The following is a 16126-nucleotide window of genomic DNA, read 5'->3' on the forward strand; positions in this document are numbered from 1 at the left end:
CTCTGCGAATGTCCTGCGGACCTTTCGACTCTTTCTGTGATATTATCCAATTGACAATAAGTGCCTTGCCTTCATGATGGTTTCGTTGACAGTTTAATTTACATTGAATTAGGCTTCACGCAGAGAGAGAGAACCCTCCTGTTTTTTCGAAATATGCTTAATTTTTTGGATATTTAATTTAACCTTTTGGCTACTTTAATGGTTGTTATCTTTGATTTTAAAAATATATTGATGCTCTAATGTTCTGTTATACTTTTTGATACTTGTTTGCGGTGCAAGAACATATGTTTCTGTATTTGATTTTTTTAGTCAAGAACTCTATATTTTCACAATGCTCCTAAAACAAAACACAGTCATTTCAGTCAGTCAAAATCATAAGCATTTCATTGTTTTTTCCATCGAACTTCACATAATTTGACTGCTGTTTTCAATCGCTTCTTAGCTTTTTGACCTTTGACATAGCCAATTATCCCCTGGGTGGGCGAAAGTTGGACTCCATTTTGGGTAAAAGATCAGCCCCAACCATTTGACCTTGGCCATCTAATGACGAAAGCGTTTTCTAATTAGCCAAATGGCCATTTATTGTTACAGCTGCCTTGCAGAAGCTTCAGTGACAGCTTTTGGCATTGGACAGCGTTTGTTACGTTTGTTCGCAACAAATCCGTCCGTTCGCCCACCACCACCCACCGAAAGCCAAGTGCATTTTTGTTTATTTGTTGGACTAAGCTGCTGTCACATCTTAACTCAAACACAAGCCTCCCATCCGCACACCTCCCCTGCTTTTGGCCAACAGCAGTTTGTCTTTCGTTTTTCATTTGGCCAACGTCTTTCTTTCTTTCTTTCGTTCGCTTTGTTTCGTTTCGGATGGTTCATTCTGTTTTGCTTGCCGCCCTCGCTTTTGGCCCTGCATTCGTTTCAATTAAACAAATCCCCTTAAGTGCCAACGAGTGTACGTGCAGTGGGCGGTGAGCGAGGGCGTGGCTATTTTAGGGTGGTGGCTGCAGCGTGGGGGCCACTTTGTCAACACAGACTGAAGTCTGGGATCTTTGCGTTAAACAATTAAAAGAATGCACTTGAAAAAAGGCCATTACGTATACGCCGCGTAAACAAACCACTCAAATCTGTTGAAAGTGCACTGCAAAAAACTGAACTTAGATCTCAAATAGTCTACTCAAGGCATACCATATAGAAAATAGAAATGTTCGCATTTTATGTAAATTTCACAATGGGATAGATACACTCTCCTGTGTACTTAAATCAAAGGTGTGTATAGCTAGCAGTGGCGTACTGCCAATGCGAATGCAATGTCTGATGATAAGTGTTTGATGTGTCGTGCTTCCAGTTCCAAATGCCATGGGCCCGCATGTATTTGCATACGTGGGATCTGCAGGTGGCTGCCAGGGACTCTGAGTTGCGACAGGATATGTTGTGGATCCGCAGGACTCTGGATTCAGGATACAGGATGCAGGATGCAGGAGTGCAGTCGTCGCTGCCATCCTCACCGCTCACAAAGTATAACTAAGCGCTGCGGATTTGATGATGTGACGTTGAGTAAAGATGATGGATTCATCAGCGTATGCAAAATGCTGTCACACGCTTTGTCGTCCGCTCCCTGGCATCATCATCCGACCAATCCCGTTCGCGTTCCCGTTCCCGTTCCTGTTCCTGCTCCTGCTCCTGTTCTTTATCATGTCCTTGGCTGTCTGTGCGCTCATCAACATCAGCATCAACATCATAGTCGGGGCGATGTCGCCGGCGATGATAAACGAACGTGATTTTGTAGCTGGCCCTCTGTCTTTCCGTCCGCTCCGTCAGTCCCGCCATCTTCATCCCCCGCGCTTCTGGCCAAATCCGTCTGCTGGCTGGCATTGCATAAGTTTCAGCGTTCCAGCGTGCGGCGCATAATGAAAATTTCATGTAAATGAGCAAGAAATATCTTTTCCATTTCAGTCAGCCAGTCAGGCAGTCAACGTTGGCCAGCGAGACAAATGTCAGCTTATGAATTAAAATGCCTTATGATGCGGATTCTATTTCCCTTTCCCCCCGCGGGCTTTCTCTTTGTTTTGCGCGAAATCTGTTCTATTTGTCTGTGGCGGCATTTTGTATATATAAGCCGTCGGATAATTGTGTCCGATCTTCAGTTTGCCAAACGTTCGTCAGACGATCCAAACTTGCATTCTAATTAGCGCTAAGAAGGGGGCAAATTAATCCACTAAGGCTAAGGAGGATGGCCTCGTGTTGAAGCACTTTGAGTTTTACCACCGTGCGAATGTAAACCACTTGATAATGAGCATGACACCTTGATGCCAAGGGCTACATTGCCGTTACCCAACCGCCAAGATGTCTTGGCTTCGCTGACCTCTGGGCGACAATTTAACCACTAATTACATTCAGTGTCAGGCGGGACCGGCCAACTCGCCCGGGGTCATAATTAGTGTAAGCAAATGTAGAAAAGAAATCTTAGTGGAGGCCAGAAAGAAAAGCAAATACATGGGGCGACTAGGCAAAGTAACGAGAAAACCACGGAGAATAACATTTTAACAAGCGACAGCAAAGAAAAGTGGCATAAGGTGAAAGCGGTTTGCACAAATATTGAGACTCGGTGATACCTGATACCTGATGCCACAAAATTACACTGTTCAGCATTGTGATTGTTTTTCATTGTCCTTGGAATATGAACAATTACGTTTTAATAAATTGCATAATTTAGGAAAAGATATCTATAATAATGAAAATATATTTTATATAATAACATGATTTTCAGCAATTACATTTATTTATTTTAGTTTTTAGTTTTTTAGATAAACCCATATACACCACTTTGTGCTAGGTATAAAAAGTATAAGAAAAATTGAAGAAGAACTCGAACTGTGCACAAAGTTGCGGCCAGGTGATGTTGATGTCTCCCGGCTCACAGAGCATTTGCCGGGCAAACGGTGTGAAAACACAAACAGTTTGTTGCTGTTTTCTGCATCTTGGCCGCTTATCTCTCGCCTTTCTATCACTTTTCTCCTTTTTTGCGCTGCCCTGCTGCCAAACTGTAATTAAAATTAATTGGAGGCTTTGGCTGTGGACAGGCCGATCCGGGCTTCACACAGCACCTTAATTAACACGCCTTTTGCCGGAAATTCGCTAATGAATTTTCACGCTTTAAAATTGCTAGTGGCAAGCGAAGTTAAAGGCCGCCCATGGTCCTTGTAGCATTCTGTTTACTTAGCCAGCTTGCGCAGAAGCAAAACTTGAACGAAAGTATCCCAAAAGCGCACTAAACAAAACAGTCAATAAATTGTTTACATGGCAAATTGATCCCCAGCGTGCATTAGATGAGAAAAAATGAGTTGACTTTGAGTGAGAACAACAAGCGAAGACCGAAGAGGATGAAAATGGAGGAGCCGCACGAAGTTGAGCTGGGAACTCAGCTCTGGACATTTGGGCCATTCATAAATATAAGGATCTGGGAAATAGAGCCGGGTCAAGATAGTTATCTTTCGGTCTCGTCCGAAGAGTTTTATGTTGAGATAGGTCACAGAATGCCTAAGAGGCGTATACGTAAGCTGTGTCACACAAAGCATACTTAAATGTAAAATGGTGTTGAATATTAAGGCGAGAAAACTAGTTTAATATAAAATGGTAAATGCACTTACTATTGAAATTTTATTAGCCCTACTGCTATTGTTGGTTCGAGAACAATAAGAATGCTTAATATCGATGTATGCATTTACCTTAGTTTAGCCAAAACATAATCCTTTGACCAGATAACCGTGGAATTAACCCCTTTGTGTGTCCCCGTAAAGTGCCTTGAATGGCAGGCCATGTTTGCCTGGGGCCAATGTGGCCATAGCCATTGCTTGACCCAAATATTTATGCGCTAACCCACCAATTTGGCTATTTGCTGATGGCCTAACTGCAGCCCGTTCACACAGACGCACTAATAATATGTGTTGACCGGCCAACTGAAACTGGCTCACACTCACACACATGAAAGCCCGTTAAGCTTAATAAGAAATCGATAATAATCAAAGCTATGACAGCTTTACTGGCGGTGTGCATGATAATGATGATGAGAATGCTGTGCCGCAGACCCATACCAACCCAGTCCATTCCAATCCAATCCAATGCAATGCAATCCAATCGAATCCAAACCAATCCAATCGTCTGACTGCGTTATTACGGATGTGCAACGCGGCGTATGAAATTAATGCCGTTGCGGTTTGTAACACATTAATTGATAATTAATTAAACATTGCGCAAAGCGGCGGGTCCTGCGGCTAAAAGTGCATTTTATGCCCAATCCCATGCCAAGCAATGTCACGCATACGCACTGTGGCCAGGGAATCCCCCGATCCCCTTGCCACATCCTGTGCGTCCATGGGTCACATGATAAATAGGAGCTCTTTGCAGAGGAGGCGTGACAGCTCATAAATGTTAAACATGAATTTCGAGCAGATATTCAAAGTGCGGGTAATAATCCACAGATTGGTCAACGAGGAAGTCGTGTTTGGGTTAATGCAAAATACTATTTCGAGACAGAGTGCAAAACTGTATTATCGATTTGTTGTCAGAAAATTATAGATATATATATTTTTAGTGCACACACTTAAAATTGCAAGGTTCTGAAATGATGGAAAAGTTTTAACAATTAAGATAAACTTTCGAATCTGTGTCAAGCACTAAATACTTAATCCTTATTTGTGATCTAAAATAGGAGCTAATGGATAGGAGGTATTTATTTATTATTAGCTTTCGAAGTAATCTGAAAATATCTCTAAAGGTTTAACGTTTGCAGATGCATCTTTAAGCCGTTGCTCATTCATATTTGATAACCCGAAAACTAGATAAAAATTCACTTTATTTAACCCATTAAATACATAAATCGATACAACTTAGAATCGCTTTATAAAATAGATACAAATTTATGCTACAAGTACGTCGTCGCCTTGCAAAGTCCACTCTAATTTTACGTTCTTCCAAACTACCAGATAAAATTAAAAAAATATATATTTTAAGAGATCTAACTAATCTGACAAATCCTCGGTCTTTGGAGAATGGCAATGAACAAAATAAAATACAGAAAGTGTGTTGAGTTAAATAAATAATAGCAATCCGTTGGACCTTGAACAGGTTTTCTGACATCGGCACGGCATGCACTCAGACTAAGCCAAGCTGCGCTGGGGAAAATAATGACAGGGAGCAAATAATTTTCCATTTGGCCGGAATAGCCTTGAAACGCAATCGCACCACCCCCTTCAGCCAGCCAACAGGCGCACATAGTTTTCACCTGAGCTCGGACTTGGATTTTGGATTTCATTCCAGCCCCGTTTGCCTGCCAAGGTAAACTTTTCCACCTCGTTGGGTCATGCAGCGCGTATTTGTGTCATGGCATATTTTCGCAGCAGCAAGTTTGAGTTTTGCCCAATTTTTTTTTTCGTATTTTACGCTCGGCATTCTTTCCACTCGTTTGTAGCATGCCCCAGATGCTTAAGGCTTGTTCCAGGCAGCGACTTGGCCGCATATTTGCAGCAGCACCACCATCACCACCACCACCCACAATCCACAACCCACAGCGCCATAATGCCACACATATTTCGGTGTGTGCAAAAGTTGAAATATATTTCATATTTTACTTGCGCTCGGGGAGTTACGGGCTCTCTTAGCTATATATGAAGCCGTACTGCACGGCGTATACGTAATATGTAGTGCAGCTTCTTAAGAGTGCAATAAAATGTTTTGTGCTTGCAAAACTTTTGTTTCAGCTTCGACTGGCAGGCAAAACTCTTTCCGTGAAATACTTTTGCCTTGCCGCTGAGTTTTTAGTTTTTAGTTGCATTTGCAGTTTTGTTTAAGTCCTTTTCTCCCTCGCCGCTTTTCATTGTCCGGCTGCCCATATGAAAAGTGTCGCCAAAACGCGCATTAGACACTTTTCCCGGCATCGCCAATGCCACTGCGATAAATGGCATCCAGATGGCAGTTAAAGTTTTCGGGTTTGCAAAGTTTGACTAAGGTGGCAAACTCTTTCAGCAGCCAAAGCAATTGCTGTTTGAAAGATTTTGATGATGAGAGAAACACAATTGATTCACTTGAAACTTGGCCACTCCGCATTCCATAAAGCCTTCAAAGAGTTCCTTTTCTCGAATTTAATTAAATATAGGTGTAAATTGTATTTAAAGTCGATATACTATATAAAAAGATTTATATGTTATCATAAACTGGATTCCTGTGTGGGATTTGCATTTTCCTTAAAGAAATAAAAAGCTAAGCATAGCTATTTCTGGACCTCTATCATCCACCCTCCAAAAATTGGCTGCCATCCGCTCGGACATTCTTTCCCCATTTGCGGCGCTAACAAATGGGTTCAATCATATTTGCATCAGTTTAGACAAATTGAATACCCAGCTCATTTGTAAGTTAGTCAACATCCGGTGGAAACCCGAAAACCGGGCAAAGCTAGATAAATGTTTTCTGTGTCAGAAAACTACTTTTGCAACGACTGACACACACTGAGTGTAATAAAAGTCAAACGTGGTCGCTTTTGTGAACTAATAAGACGAGCACCGGATATGAGAAACTCAGATACAGCTACAGTTGCAGATACGTATACACAGGACCATGTAGGGAGGACACTAGTCCCGGGCTAATAGATCATTAGTTAGCAGTTGTGCTGCTGCTGTGACCATTTTTGGGGTTGTCTGCCCTTCCTTTTTTGGCTTTGGTCGGAGCTATTTGAATATTTATTGCAGGCGTAACAGTAATTTATTGGCCAACATTTATCATGTGAGCTGCAAGATCTCCGTACTGCAGTCAGTGCGCGGTCCCGTTTGAATGTGAAGCATTTGTTAATTATGCCCTTGTGAAAAAGAGGGGGAAGGGGTTCAAAGACATTTTAATATTGAGAAGGGTGAACGCCAAAACTTTACCACTGATGATTATGTTGATGACAATGCTGTCGACGACGGCAGGGGGGCACAAAAAATAACACTCGCGATAAGGCAGTCTGCGAGTATCGAACGAGCAAACAAAACCCGCCAAGTCAAAGTGCAATGCAGCATAAAAAATGCAGGAAAAGAAAAAGCGGGCCGGCAAATGGTGATGGCAAATGAGGTTGGGAAATGGGGCCGGGAAATGGGGAGCAGACGCGTCGAGTGCATTGACAACTGACAGCAAAGAGGCTGAGCCGGCCCCAAGTTATGCATGCGAGTTCGTCTGGGGCAGGAAAGGGTGCTGCGTTGCTTTCTTTTGCAAAATTGCTTGTTTACTTCAAAGCAAGCAATTCCTGGAGCATCAGCTGCCTCATGGCGCAAAACAATGCTGTCAACTTGGGCGTCGCTGCCATCGCACAGCGCCATCAGCACTGCAAGAGGAGCATTGAAAGTGGCAGAACTTAGGGAGGGTGCGACTATAAAATACCTATTAAAAACCAGTGAACGAGGTGTAGAATTTCTCAACATATTTTGTTATATTTGTAACTTTGTTAAAATTTTATACATACTTAATCCATCTTAAAAACCACAGATTAATGTAGATAAGATTACATCTAAAATATTATTTTTATCTAGATTTTCAAATAAATATTTTATATCTATATTCTTAGAAATTCGATTAGATATGAGTGTATTTTAGTTGATTTCTTATTAATGGAACAACCCTCTGCCGCAAAAAGTAATGGGCTTCAGAAGAGGCAGCAACAATGGCCAAGAAGCGAGTGCTTGAGACTTCCTCGAGGTCCCCAGGCTCTGCCGAGTGCCCCGGCGGATATTGCTAGGGAAATTGATTGAAAGTTTGAGCATCTTAAAAGTAATGGTAATGAGATTGTTTTGCTTGCACTCGCATTGCTCAGATGCAGGATGCAGCTCCACATGTGCTGGAGTCCGTAATCCCCGAGTGCAATAATTATAAATAGTGCTCGAGAGTGCGGGCCTGTGAGTGCGATTACAGATCTTCGTTTTGCTTTGTGGATGCTCTGTCAAATGTTATAAATACGCCTGCATTATGCGCACCGATTCTGATGAATGGATGTCCAACAAACCTCCTTGCCTCCCCGGCCAGCTCCCTTGGCCAGGATAAACTGACCTGGTTGCCATCGAACGGTACGGTGTTTGCTGCTTGGTCTGCGCATAACAAATGGCCAGCAGATAACAATGGATGATGGGTACAAAAGCGAAGAGGAACCAACTGAAGGGTTGTTCAAGTGCCAGCCAACCAACCAGCCATCGGGGGAACCTGATTGAGGTCCCTTTCATATTCCGTTGAGAGTGGATCGATGCCGCTTATAAATATGCATGGGTAAATCGCAAAAAAGTGCTGTACTTTATAATATAAATACAGCTTCTCAATTAAAGTATTTTCTTTCTTGAACGCATTTTCACTCGAGCCATCAGAAAAAATGTTTAATTAAGCGTAGTCTTTGCAGTTTTAAATTTTCCAAATCTGTCACCAAAACGAACGGCCAATGACATTTTTCGCTCGATAATTACTGTAAAAGAAATCTTCCATGGCTAATGGACTGCAAACTGACATATGAGACATTTGTTTTCCTCTGCACTCTAAAGTCAACATATGTAAAGAGTAGGCTATTAGAAATAGTAGCTCTTTTTGTATGTGTTCAAGGAAATACAAATGAGTAATGAACTTTAATTCTTTAATAAATAATGTAACTCACCACGAAGTCCTATGTTCTATGTTCTATGTCCTAGTTCTTGTCATTTTTGCGATTCATTGTGTGTGTGCTTTTTAATTTTGGATCCAGCAAAACAAAGTAACGCAAATACTTTCAAGTACCGAGAAAATGTCCAGAGATCGGAGTCGTGAGCATCCCGGGTAGCTTGTCAAACATGACCATTGCCATTGCCAGCCACAAATCCATGTGATGTCTCCTGCTGTCTCATTTCTTTTAGATCTACGCTTCGCTGCACATGCAAACGTTTGCCGAAATAGGAAAAAAAATGTAAAAACCAAACACACGACCAAGAAAAATGAGGAAAGCCAAATGGAAGAGATGCTTGTGTCTCGCTCACATACACAAGCCAAAATAACTCATACGCCACGTTGTCGCGTGTCCTCGCCTGTGTCCATTTGAGTGCACAATTTGAAAAGGCTACTTGCCTTGCTTTTGGCCTTGGGGCCTCCGTTGCAAAGAAGACGCCAGCAACACAGCATTGTCAATTTACCTTCGCCTGTCTTTCTACACTGAACAAATATTCGGTTTAAAAAATTAGGATGTGCGTTAACTAATCAAAAACAAACCATAACACATATATATTGCAAATTAATGGATATGATTGGAATATTTATCAATGAAAATAAAGTGTAAACAAATTTTCCTCACTGCATTTGACTGTGCATTAAAATTGTTGCAATATTGCAGCAGTGAAAGCCTTTTCGCTAATGGGCCGAGACTTCTTTTGAGCCCTCATCGCTGACTGAGACGGGATAATGCCGCCAAGGCAGACATCTGAAATCTGTGAAAAATCTTTGAATCCCGCGCTCAAAGAAAAAATGCTGGAACGCTTTTCATTGAAATTTTGTATGGATTTATTTGGTTGAGTTCATTCAGTTGTTTGCTGTTCAGTTTGTTTCTTGTGTCTCAAGTTATTATTGTATTCCTTGTATTCATTGGGATAGGGCAGGGGTATTTTCCATATCGTTTCGAGTGCTTAATCATAACATACATTCATAATTCATTTGTAGAGTACATGCCTGGCTTTAAACTAAATCATTAATATATTTTACAATTATCTTTTATGGCTTCGTTTAGACGTTAAATTAGCTACACTTAGTTTATATTCAGATTGGTTGGAACACTTACATGCAGAAATATACGCATACATGATGATGATGACCGAACCATATATGCACGTTTGTTTGCATTTCGTTCTAATTGATGTAAGAGAAATCACTGGTTTCTTTTTTTAGTTTGTTTTTTCGCTTTTCTTATTTTCATCTTAACTAGCTGGAAATGGAAATTGCCTTTGCCGTGCTGGGCCAATAATCTGTCTATTACACTTACGGCTCAACTTTTGGTTTTATACACACTTTATAGAAGTATTGATTTCACTAAAAACGTAAATATTAAAATGTAACAATAATTTACAATGTGCATTTATTTTGTTACTTTTATGCCTTTTCACAGTTCAAACATTGAAGAGAAAAAATACAATTTGATATATAAATGCCATTTACAAACAACAACATTCCCACTTGTTTTTCTTGGTTTTGCTATTTTAGTTATTTTCAAACTTTACATACCAACCATAGGTCCTTGTTGTGTTTTCTTTTTGTTATTTATAGTCTTTGGAGTTTTTTGGTTAGAATGTGCAACTAATTTACATTCATTAATTTGCAGCTTTTCTGTTTGATTTGCTTTTGGGTTCTGTAATACATTTGATTTACGATTTTGGTATTTACACATTAATACTTAGTATTCATTTATGCTAAGCTAATTGCAGCTAATTTGCTTGTGTGTGTGTGTTTGTGTATGAGTGTCTGTTGGGGTGTGAGTGTTCGTTTTATTTATATTGTTTACCATATATTTGAATAATGTAATTAATTTTCAATATAATTGCCAAGAAGGTGCGCTTTCGCATTGCTCGCCCATCTTCGGTTGAGTGCGTGTGAGCTTTAAGTCTATTATTATTATGTCAAGGATATACTTACTAAATTTATTCTAGTTGTATGCGTTCATTGAGCCCAATTCCTAAAAATTGCAGCTCCTTACTGTTCAGCTGACATTTACAAACATTTACAAAGTACCCTTTCGAAACTAATATATACTTCTCGTTAGTGTGTAGTAATCTGATGAAAAAATATGGCGTAGGCTGTGTGTCCATCTGAGTACTTACTGTAAGGAAGGAACAATCTTCTTCTGCTGCATTACTCTTTTGTTTAAATTGTTTGAAAGTATAGCTACAAAAATTAACGCCCCATTTCTCTGCCTGCATTCAAAAACGTTGCAATCTGTGCAAAATTTGATATAAATTATGAGCTCTGAATATCTTCTCGTTTCTGATAATTCTCCGCATTGAATTTTGATTTATTTATATTACAGCTTGGGTGTTTTAAATAATCGTTATATTTTTATGACGCATTAATTAAACATTTTTGTTCGTATGTACACCTAAATTTAATCACGTGATATGTTACGACCGCAGCAGCCGCATATAGAAAATTAAGTATATATAACTGGGGATTGAATTATAAATTTGGGCTTAATGGTTGCACAGTGATAAGTTAACCGAACTATTTATATTTTAGGAATGTAATGCTAGGTGCAGAAGATTTGTGGCAGCCTTTGTATGAGCTTTGTATTAAAATATATTCAGTTCCTCGACGAGCACACAAACGATTCGCTTCAATTCTTCAGAACGCTGCAATTCACTTCAATTCGTTTTGGCAACACTTAGCCTAGACACCAACCACGAAGAGCTCAAGACTTACATGACTAGCTAAATTGGGAATCTGGGCTGGGCATATGGACTTGGGAAAATCCATGAGATGCCAGGGAGACCTTAGACGCAGCTCTCCTGCTGCGAGTACATGAGCGGGGTGCGAACGGTGACTATTTCGCGCGAATAGGACTTGCCCACGCCCGAGAGTCCCGATAATGAGCTACTGGGACTGGCCACGGCCGCCGTGGTGGAGGCCAATCCGCTGCTGTTGCTCGATACCAGCATCTGGCCATGGGCCATTTGCTGCTGCTGCTGTTGTTGCTGGTGTTGCTGGTAGGAGGGCGGCATGTTGGACGCAGGATGGTGGTGCATTTGCTGTTGCTGCTGCTGCTGCATCATTTGCATCATCGAAGCGGAGTTCTGCGGACCGCCCGCCATCTGCTGCTGTGCGTGATGATTGTGCGGCAGTGTGTGGTAGCCACCGGGATGCTGGGGCAGGGTGTACATTTGCACGGTGCCAGGCGACACCGTCGAGGGAGTGCCATGCGACCCCGGCGATGAAATGCTTGCCCCCGCACCGTTGACCCCCGATCCTGCTCCACCGACGCCGACACCTGCCACACCTGTTCCTGTGTCCACCTGCATCGTCTTGTACGCATCGATTTGCGCATATATCGTCGGCTCCTCAAAGTAATCGTAGTCGTACGTGGGCGGCGGAGCGTGCTGGTGCGGATGCTGCATTCCGCCCGCATTTGGCTTGTGGCGCTGCAGCGTCGCCGTCGCCGGAATGGTGGGCAGCAGCTTCCGCATACTGGAGCCGTGTGGCAAGGTGCCACCCAGCATCGGGTGGGGATGCTGAACCTGCCCCTGCTGCTGCTGCTGCTGCACCACGTGCTGCACCACCCCCACCCCGCCCAGGGACTGACCCTTCTTGGAGGCGCCACTGCTGCCGGATGGCATGTTGGTCAGCGACAGCTCCGCGTAGTGCAGCTCATCCTCCTGCAGAAAAGAAAATGGGCCAGGCATTTAATAAACCGCCAGAGAACGGAAAATTTTTCTTGGAACAGTCCAGATTCCACTAGAGAACAATTTGCTTGATGAACTCGAATACTTCTGAAGCTTTATATTTTATCTTCATTTCAACATTCTGAAGAATAATTGAAAAACATATTTTTAAGTAATACGCTTCCTGATGGGAGTGTAGCAAATAAGCACAAGTATATTCTCAGAAATATTAAGTTTTGAACAAAGATAATATTTAATTTAAATTTCCCCAAAAAAAAAAACTTGGTTTCATATTGGCATATTGCCCTCAAATATTTTAGTTAACAGTTTAAATTAATTTTCTTTCTGAGAAAGGAGTTTTCCAAGAGTTATAAGAAATAAGCCCGATGAAAGCATTTGTCAAGGTAACTACAAGTAACTTAATTTTCAATTTATTAACCAAAAAAGAAAACAATTTGGCTTTCCAAGAAATACAGGAATACAAGCATAAGATAACTCCTTAAGTGAGCAACCTTCACCAGAATAAACCAAAAAGCCTTATTGCCAACTGTTTTCCGGGCGGGGCTAAAATCACAAGTTTATTTTCTAATCTGGCCCAAATTGTTTTCAAGAGCATTAGGATTTTCGCAAGAAATTTGCGACATCAAATCAAAGCATTTGTCATGGCAATGCTGCCGGCATTTCGAGGGGGAGTTCGTCATAGAGAAGTTCGACTGTAATTAAAACTTTTCGGTGGCCAAAAGTTTGGCCGACTGCCGGCGACTCACCTTGCTGCTCTGATAGGTGCCACTGTCCGCCGAGTTGGCCTGGACGATTCCGGTGCCGGATGTTGAGCCCGGCTTGCAGCTGATTTCCACCTCGCTGGTCGTCGATAGATGTCCCGATGGCGTTTGTGTTGCTGATTTTTGTTTATATTCGCCATCAACTGGATGGAAATTCCGGGTGGGGTTCGGTTGGGTTGGGTTGGGTGATTGAGAGAACGTCATGGAACGGATCAGAATGGAGAACGCTTAGTTAGTTCGGGAAAGTTTTGAGCTGGCCGACGACGTCGTTTTCGTTTCTCTGCTTTGTTGTTAAGTAGCAGGAGCAAGGCAAAAGTTTCTGGCCCGGCCGACGCCCTCAAATCTTTTGGTGATTTTCGGCAGCAAGTTTTCTTCCAGCTCCATTTTGCCCACCGCCAGCTTCCTTGGCTTTCCCCATAGTTTACTTTTTTTTCTTTTCTGTGTTTTTTTTTTATTTTTATTTTGGCCATGAAATTGCTTTACGTTTGGAAAATTGATTAAATTGTTGTGCTGTGCTGGTGGAGTTCTGGCTGCTTTGGCTGCCGCTTGATTTCTTGATTGCCATTAATCAAGCGAGCACGTGCAGTGAGTGAAATTGCTGGTGCTCCTTCTGCTACTGCTGCTGCTCCCCATTTTCCCCATTTAACAGGGTCTTTAAGGCCCTCGACTGCAGACACACGAGCAAACAAGCTAACCGGCGAGGACCTGACAGCAATTAGCTGTCATTTAAATATTTCAGCACTGGCGCAAAAATGCAGCCAGCTCTCTCCAGCTCCTGAGGACTTGGGGTCCTGTTTGTTTTGCCTGCATGAGCCCTGGACGGCCTGTCAAATGCATTTGCATAAGGGGAAGCCCCCAAAGCCAGCGGCCATAAATTGTGAACAGAAGCCTGGGCAGACGCCATTTATCTTGAGGGCAAACCGAGAGGATGGGGATCTAAGCAAAGGGTTTCTGGAACCGGTAACTTACCCTCATTGTAGGGCACAACATCGGGATTCTTCTCGTCGTACATCTCCTCGGAGTGACTCAATGGCAATGAGATTTTGTCCTTAATTTGCAAATTGCCCGGACGTGAGAATTTCGAATTGGGATGTACGAATTTCTGCTGCTGCTGATGCTTGTGCGAGCGCAGCTTCAGTGCGGCAATTGTGCCGATTCCGATGCACACGATGGCCACCAGGATGCCCACGAAGATGCCAATCGACAGGATCGGTGTCAGCTCAAAGTTGTCGGGGCTCTGGGCACTGCCCTTGTAGGAGGTCAAGGCAACTGCAAAGGTAAATCCGATTGAAGTATTGGTAAAAGCTTAATAATGCTACAATAGTATTTTATTTCTTTCCGTGTTTCTAGGAGGGATTCAAATTTTTCGGTTGACTGAATGAACCCTCTTTAAATGCTGATCATAATCAGGCTTAACCTTTACTCAGAGCATCTACGCTTTGACCCAGCCAAGACAATTTTCTTTTCTGATTTCTATCTCTGCCGTTTTTCTGGTTTTCCCTGCCGTTTGCTGTGTTTGCTTTGCACTTTTCCCCACCCCCCACTTGCCACGGCTCCGACTGACTTTATGAAAAATTGAAATGTCGGCTCAAGTTGTTTACAAAAAATGTGACTGTCCCTTCTAGATGCTCTGCTTGCTTTTCGACTTCCTTTCCTTTGCTTTCCCCAAATGGGAAATGTACCAAAATGAAAATAAAATTCTTGTCAGCTCTTCCTTTGGCTAATTAGCATTACAATTTCCTTTTTCGTTTAGACCCCTTACCCTCAATAAAAGAAACTCGACATCCGCATTCTGCCAACCCCAATTCATTAATGCTAATCATTTCAGATTTTTTTGCGCTACTTTGTGCGACGAGGCAGGGCTGCATAAAATTTTGCGTTTACTGGCCGAAAACTGCAGGCGAAAGTTTTGTGTCGCTGAATTTACAATTCATTGAGCAGTTTAGCGTAATTAAATTTCGAGGTGGCATAATAATCATAAAACCCAGGACAATCTTTGCTGCGAAACTGATACAGCGGCTTTTCGCCGCATAAAGTTATGCAGTTCGCTTCGTTTGGCGAAGAAATGAGAGTAAGTCTCCATATTAGCATAAAAAACTCATAAAAAACAAATGTCACTCAGAGAAATAACTAACTTTTTATAATGCCATTAATTCATATACAATTTTTAGAAGTTAGGTTTAGAAGACCCATGTATGAATCTAAGCGCAGGATAGTAGACAATTTTTTCCGCAGTGTTGATGCCTTAAAAATTGAACAATTAAAATGTAATGGTTTTTTTACTAACCGGTCTGCTTTTCGGCCGCCTTCAAAGTGTATCCATCAAGGGCAATAGCATCGCTGCGTCCTCGTCCATTTACGGCATACACATAGATCCGGAAGAGATGACCTGCATCCAGACCCGTAACGCTCAAGGCCGCAAACTTGGCACTGATGTTGGCCTGGAGCTGACCACTGTGCTGATCGAAGATTTCCATGAGGAACCACTGCCGCATTCCGCCGTCGAATCCTGCGAAAATAAGAGGACACACCGATTGCATAACTTGTCACGAACTGGGGCTTACTTTGCATATTGGCCGGGATTGGTATTGGCCAAGGGGATGGGACTTAGAGCTTATTAATATTAAGTAGTTGCCGATGGACTGGCGGGTCTTATTTATACTTTGCTTAGGAGTTTGGCGGGATTTATTGATGACTGCAAGTGCCAGGGCTTTGGGTTTGGGATTTTATTTGATGCCAGGTAAAAACGGATTTAGAACTTCTCAACTCAGTAACAGTGCTTTAGCAATGAATTTACAATAGCCATCAACTTAAAAAATTATTTGTTGATAATTTACTTCAAAACGATTAAGTTCCCTTCTATGTCAATTTATATTTATTTCAACTGGCGTTTAATTCCCTAAAATATATGCCTTACTCGGAAGCACCCAACTTAAGGTCATCCCTCTGAGTGGAACA

At 42.0% G+C, this 16126-nt stretch overlaps 1 protein-coding gene across 3 annotated transcripts in view; it reads right to left on the bottom strand.

The window, feature by feature from the left end:
* Positions 1-9504: 9504 nt before the first annotated feature.
* The window catches only part of LOC6606889 (irregular chiasm C-roughest protein), a 77701-nt gene continuing 71079 nt past the window's right edge, over positions 9505-16126 (bottom strand). For all 3 annotated transcript variants that reach the window (XM_002031647.2, XM_032721782.1, XM_032721781.1), the window contains exons 14-17: positions 15456-15677; positions 14138-14437; positions 13154-13311; positions 9505-12380 (exon numbers count right to left, since the gene is read on the bottom strand). In XM_002031647.2, the coding sequence (XP_002031683.1) occupies positions 11502-12380; positions 13154-13311; positions 14138-14437; positions 15456-15677 (1559 nt within the window). In that variant the 3' untranslated portion in view covers positions 9505-11501. The remainder of the gene's footprint in view (positions 12381-13153; positions 13312-14137; positions 14438-15455; positions 15678-16126) is intronic.

The sequence above is a fragment of the Drosophila sechellia genome, chromosome 3R (genome assembly GCF_004382195.2).
Source record: "Drosophila sechellia strain sech25 chromosome 3R, ASM438219v1, whole genome shotgun sequence".
NCBI classification, from domain to species: Eukaryota; Metazoa; Arthropoda; class Insecta; order Diptera; family Drosophilidae; genus Drosophila; species Drosophila sechellia.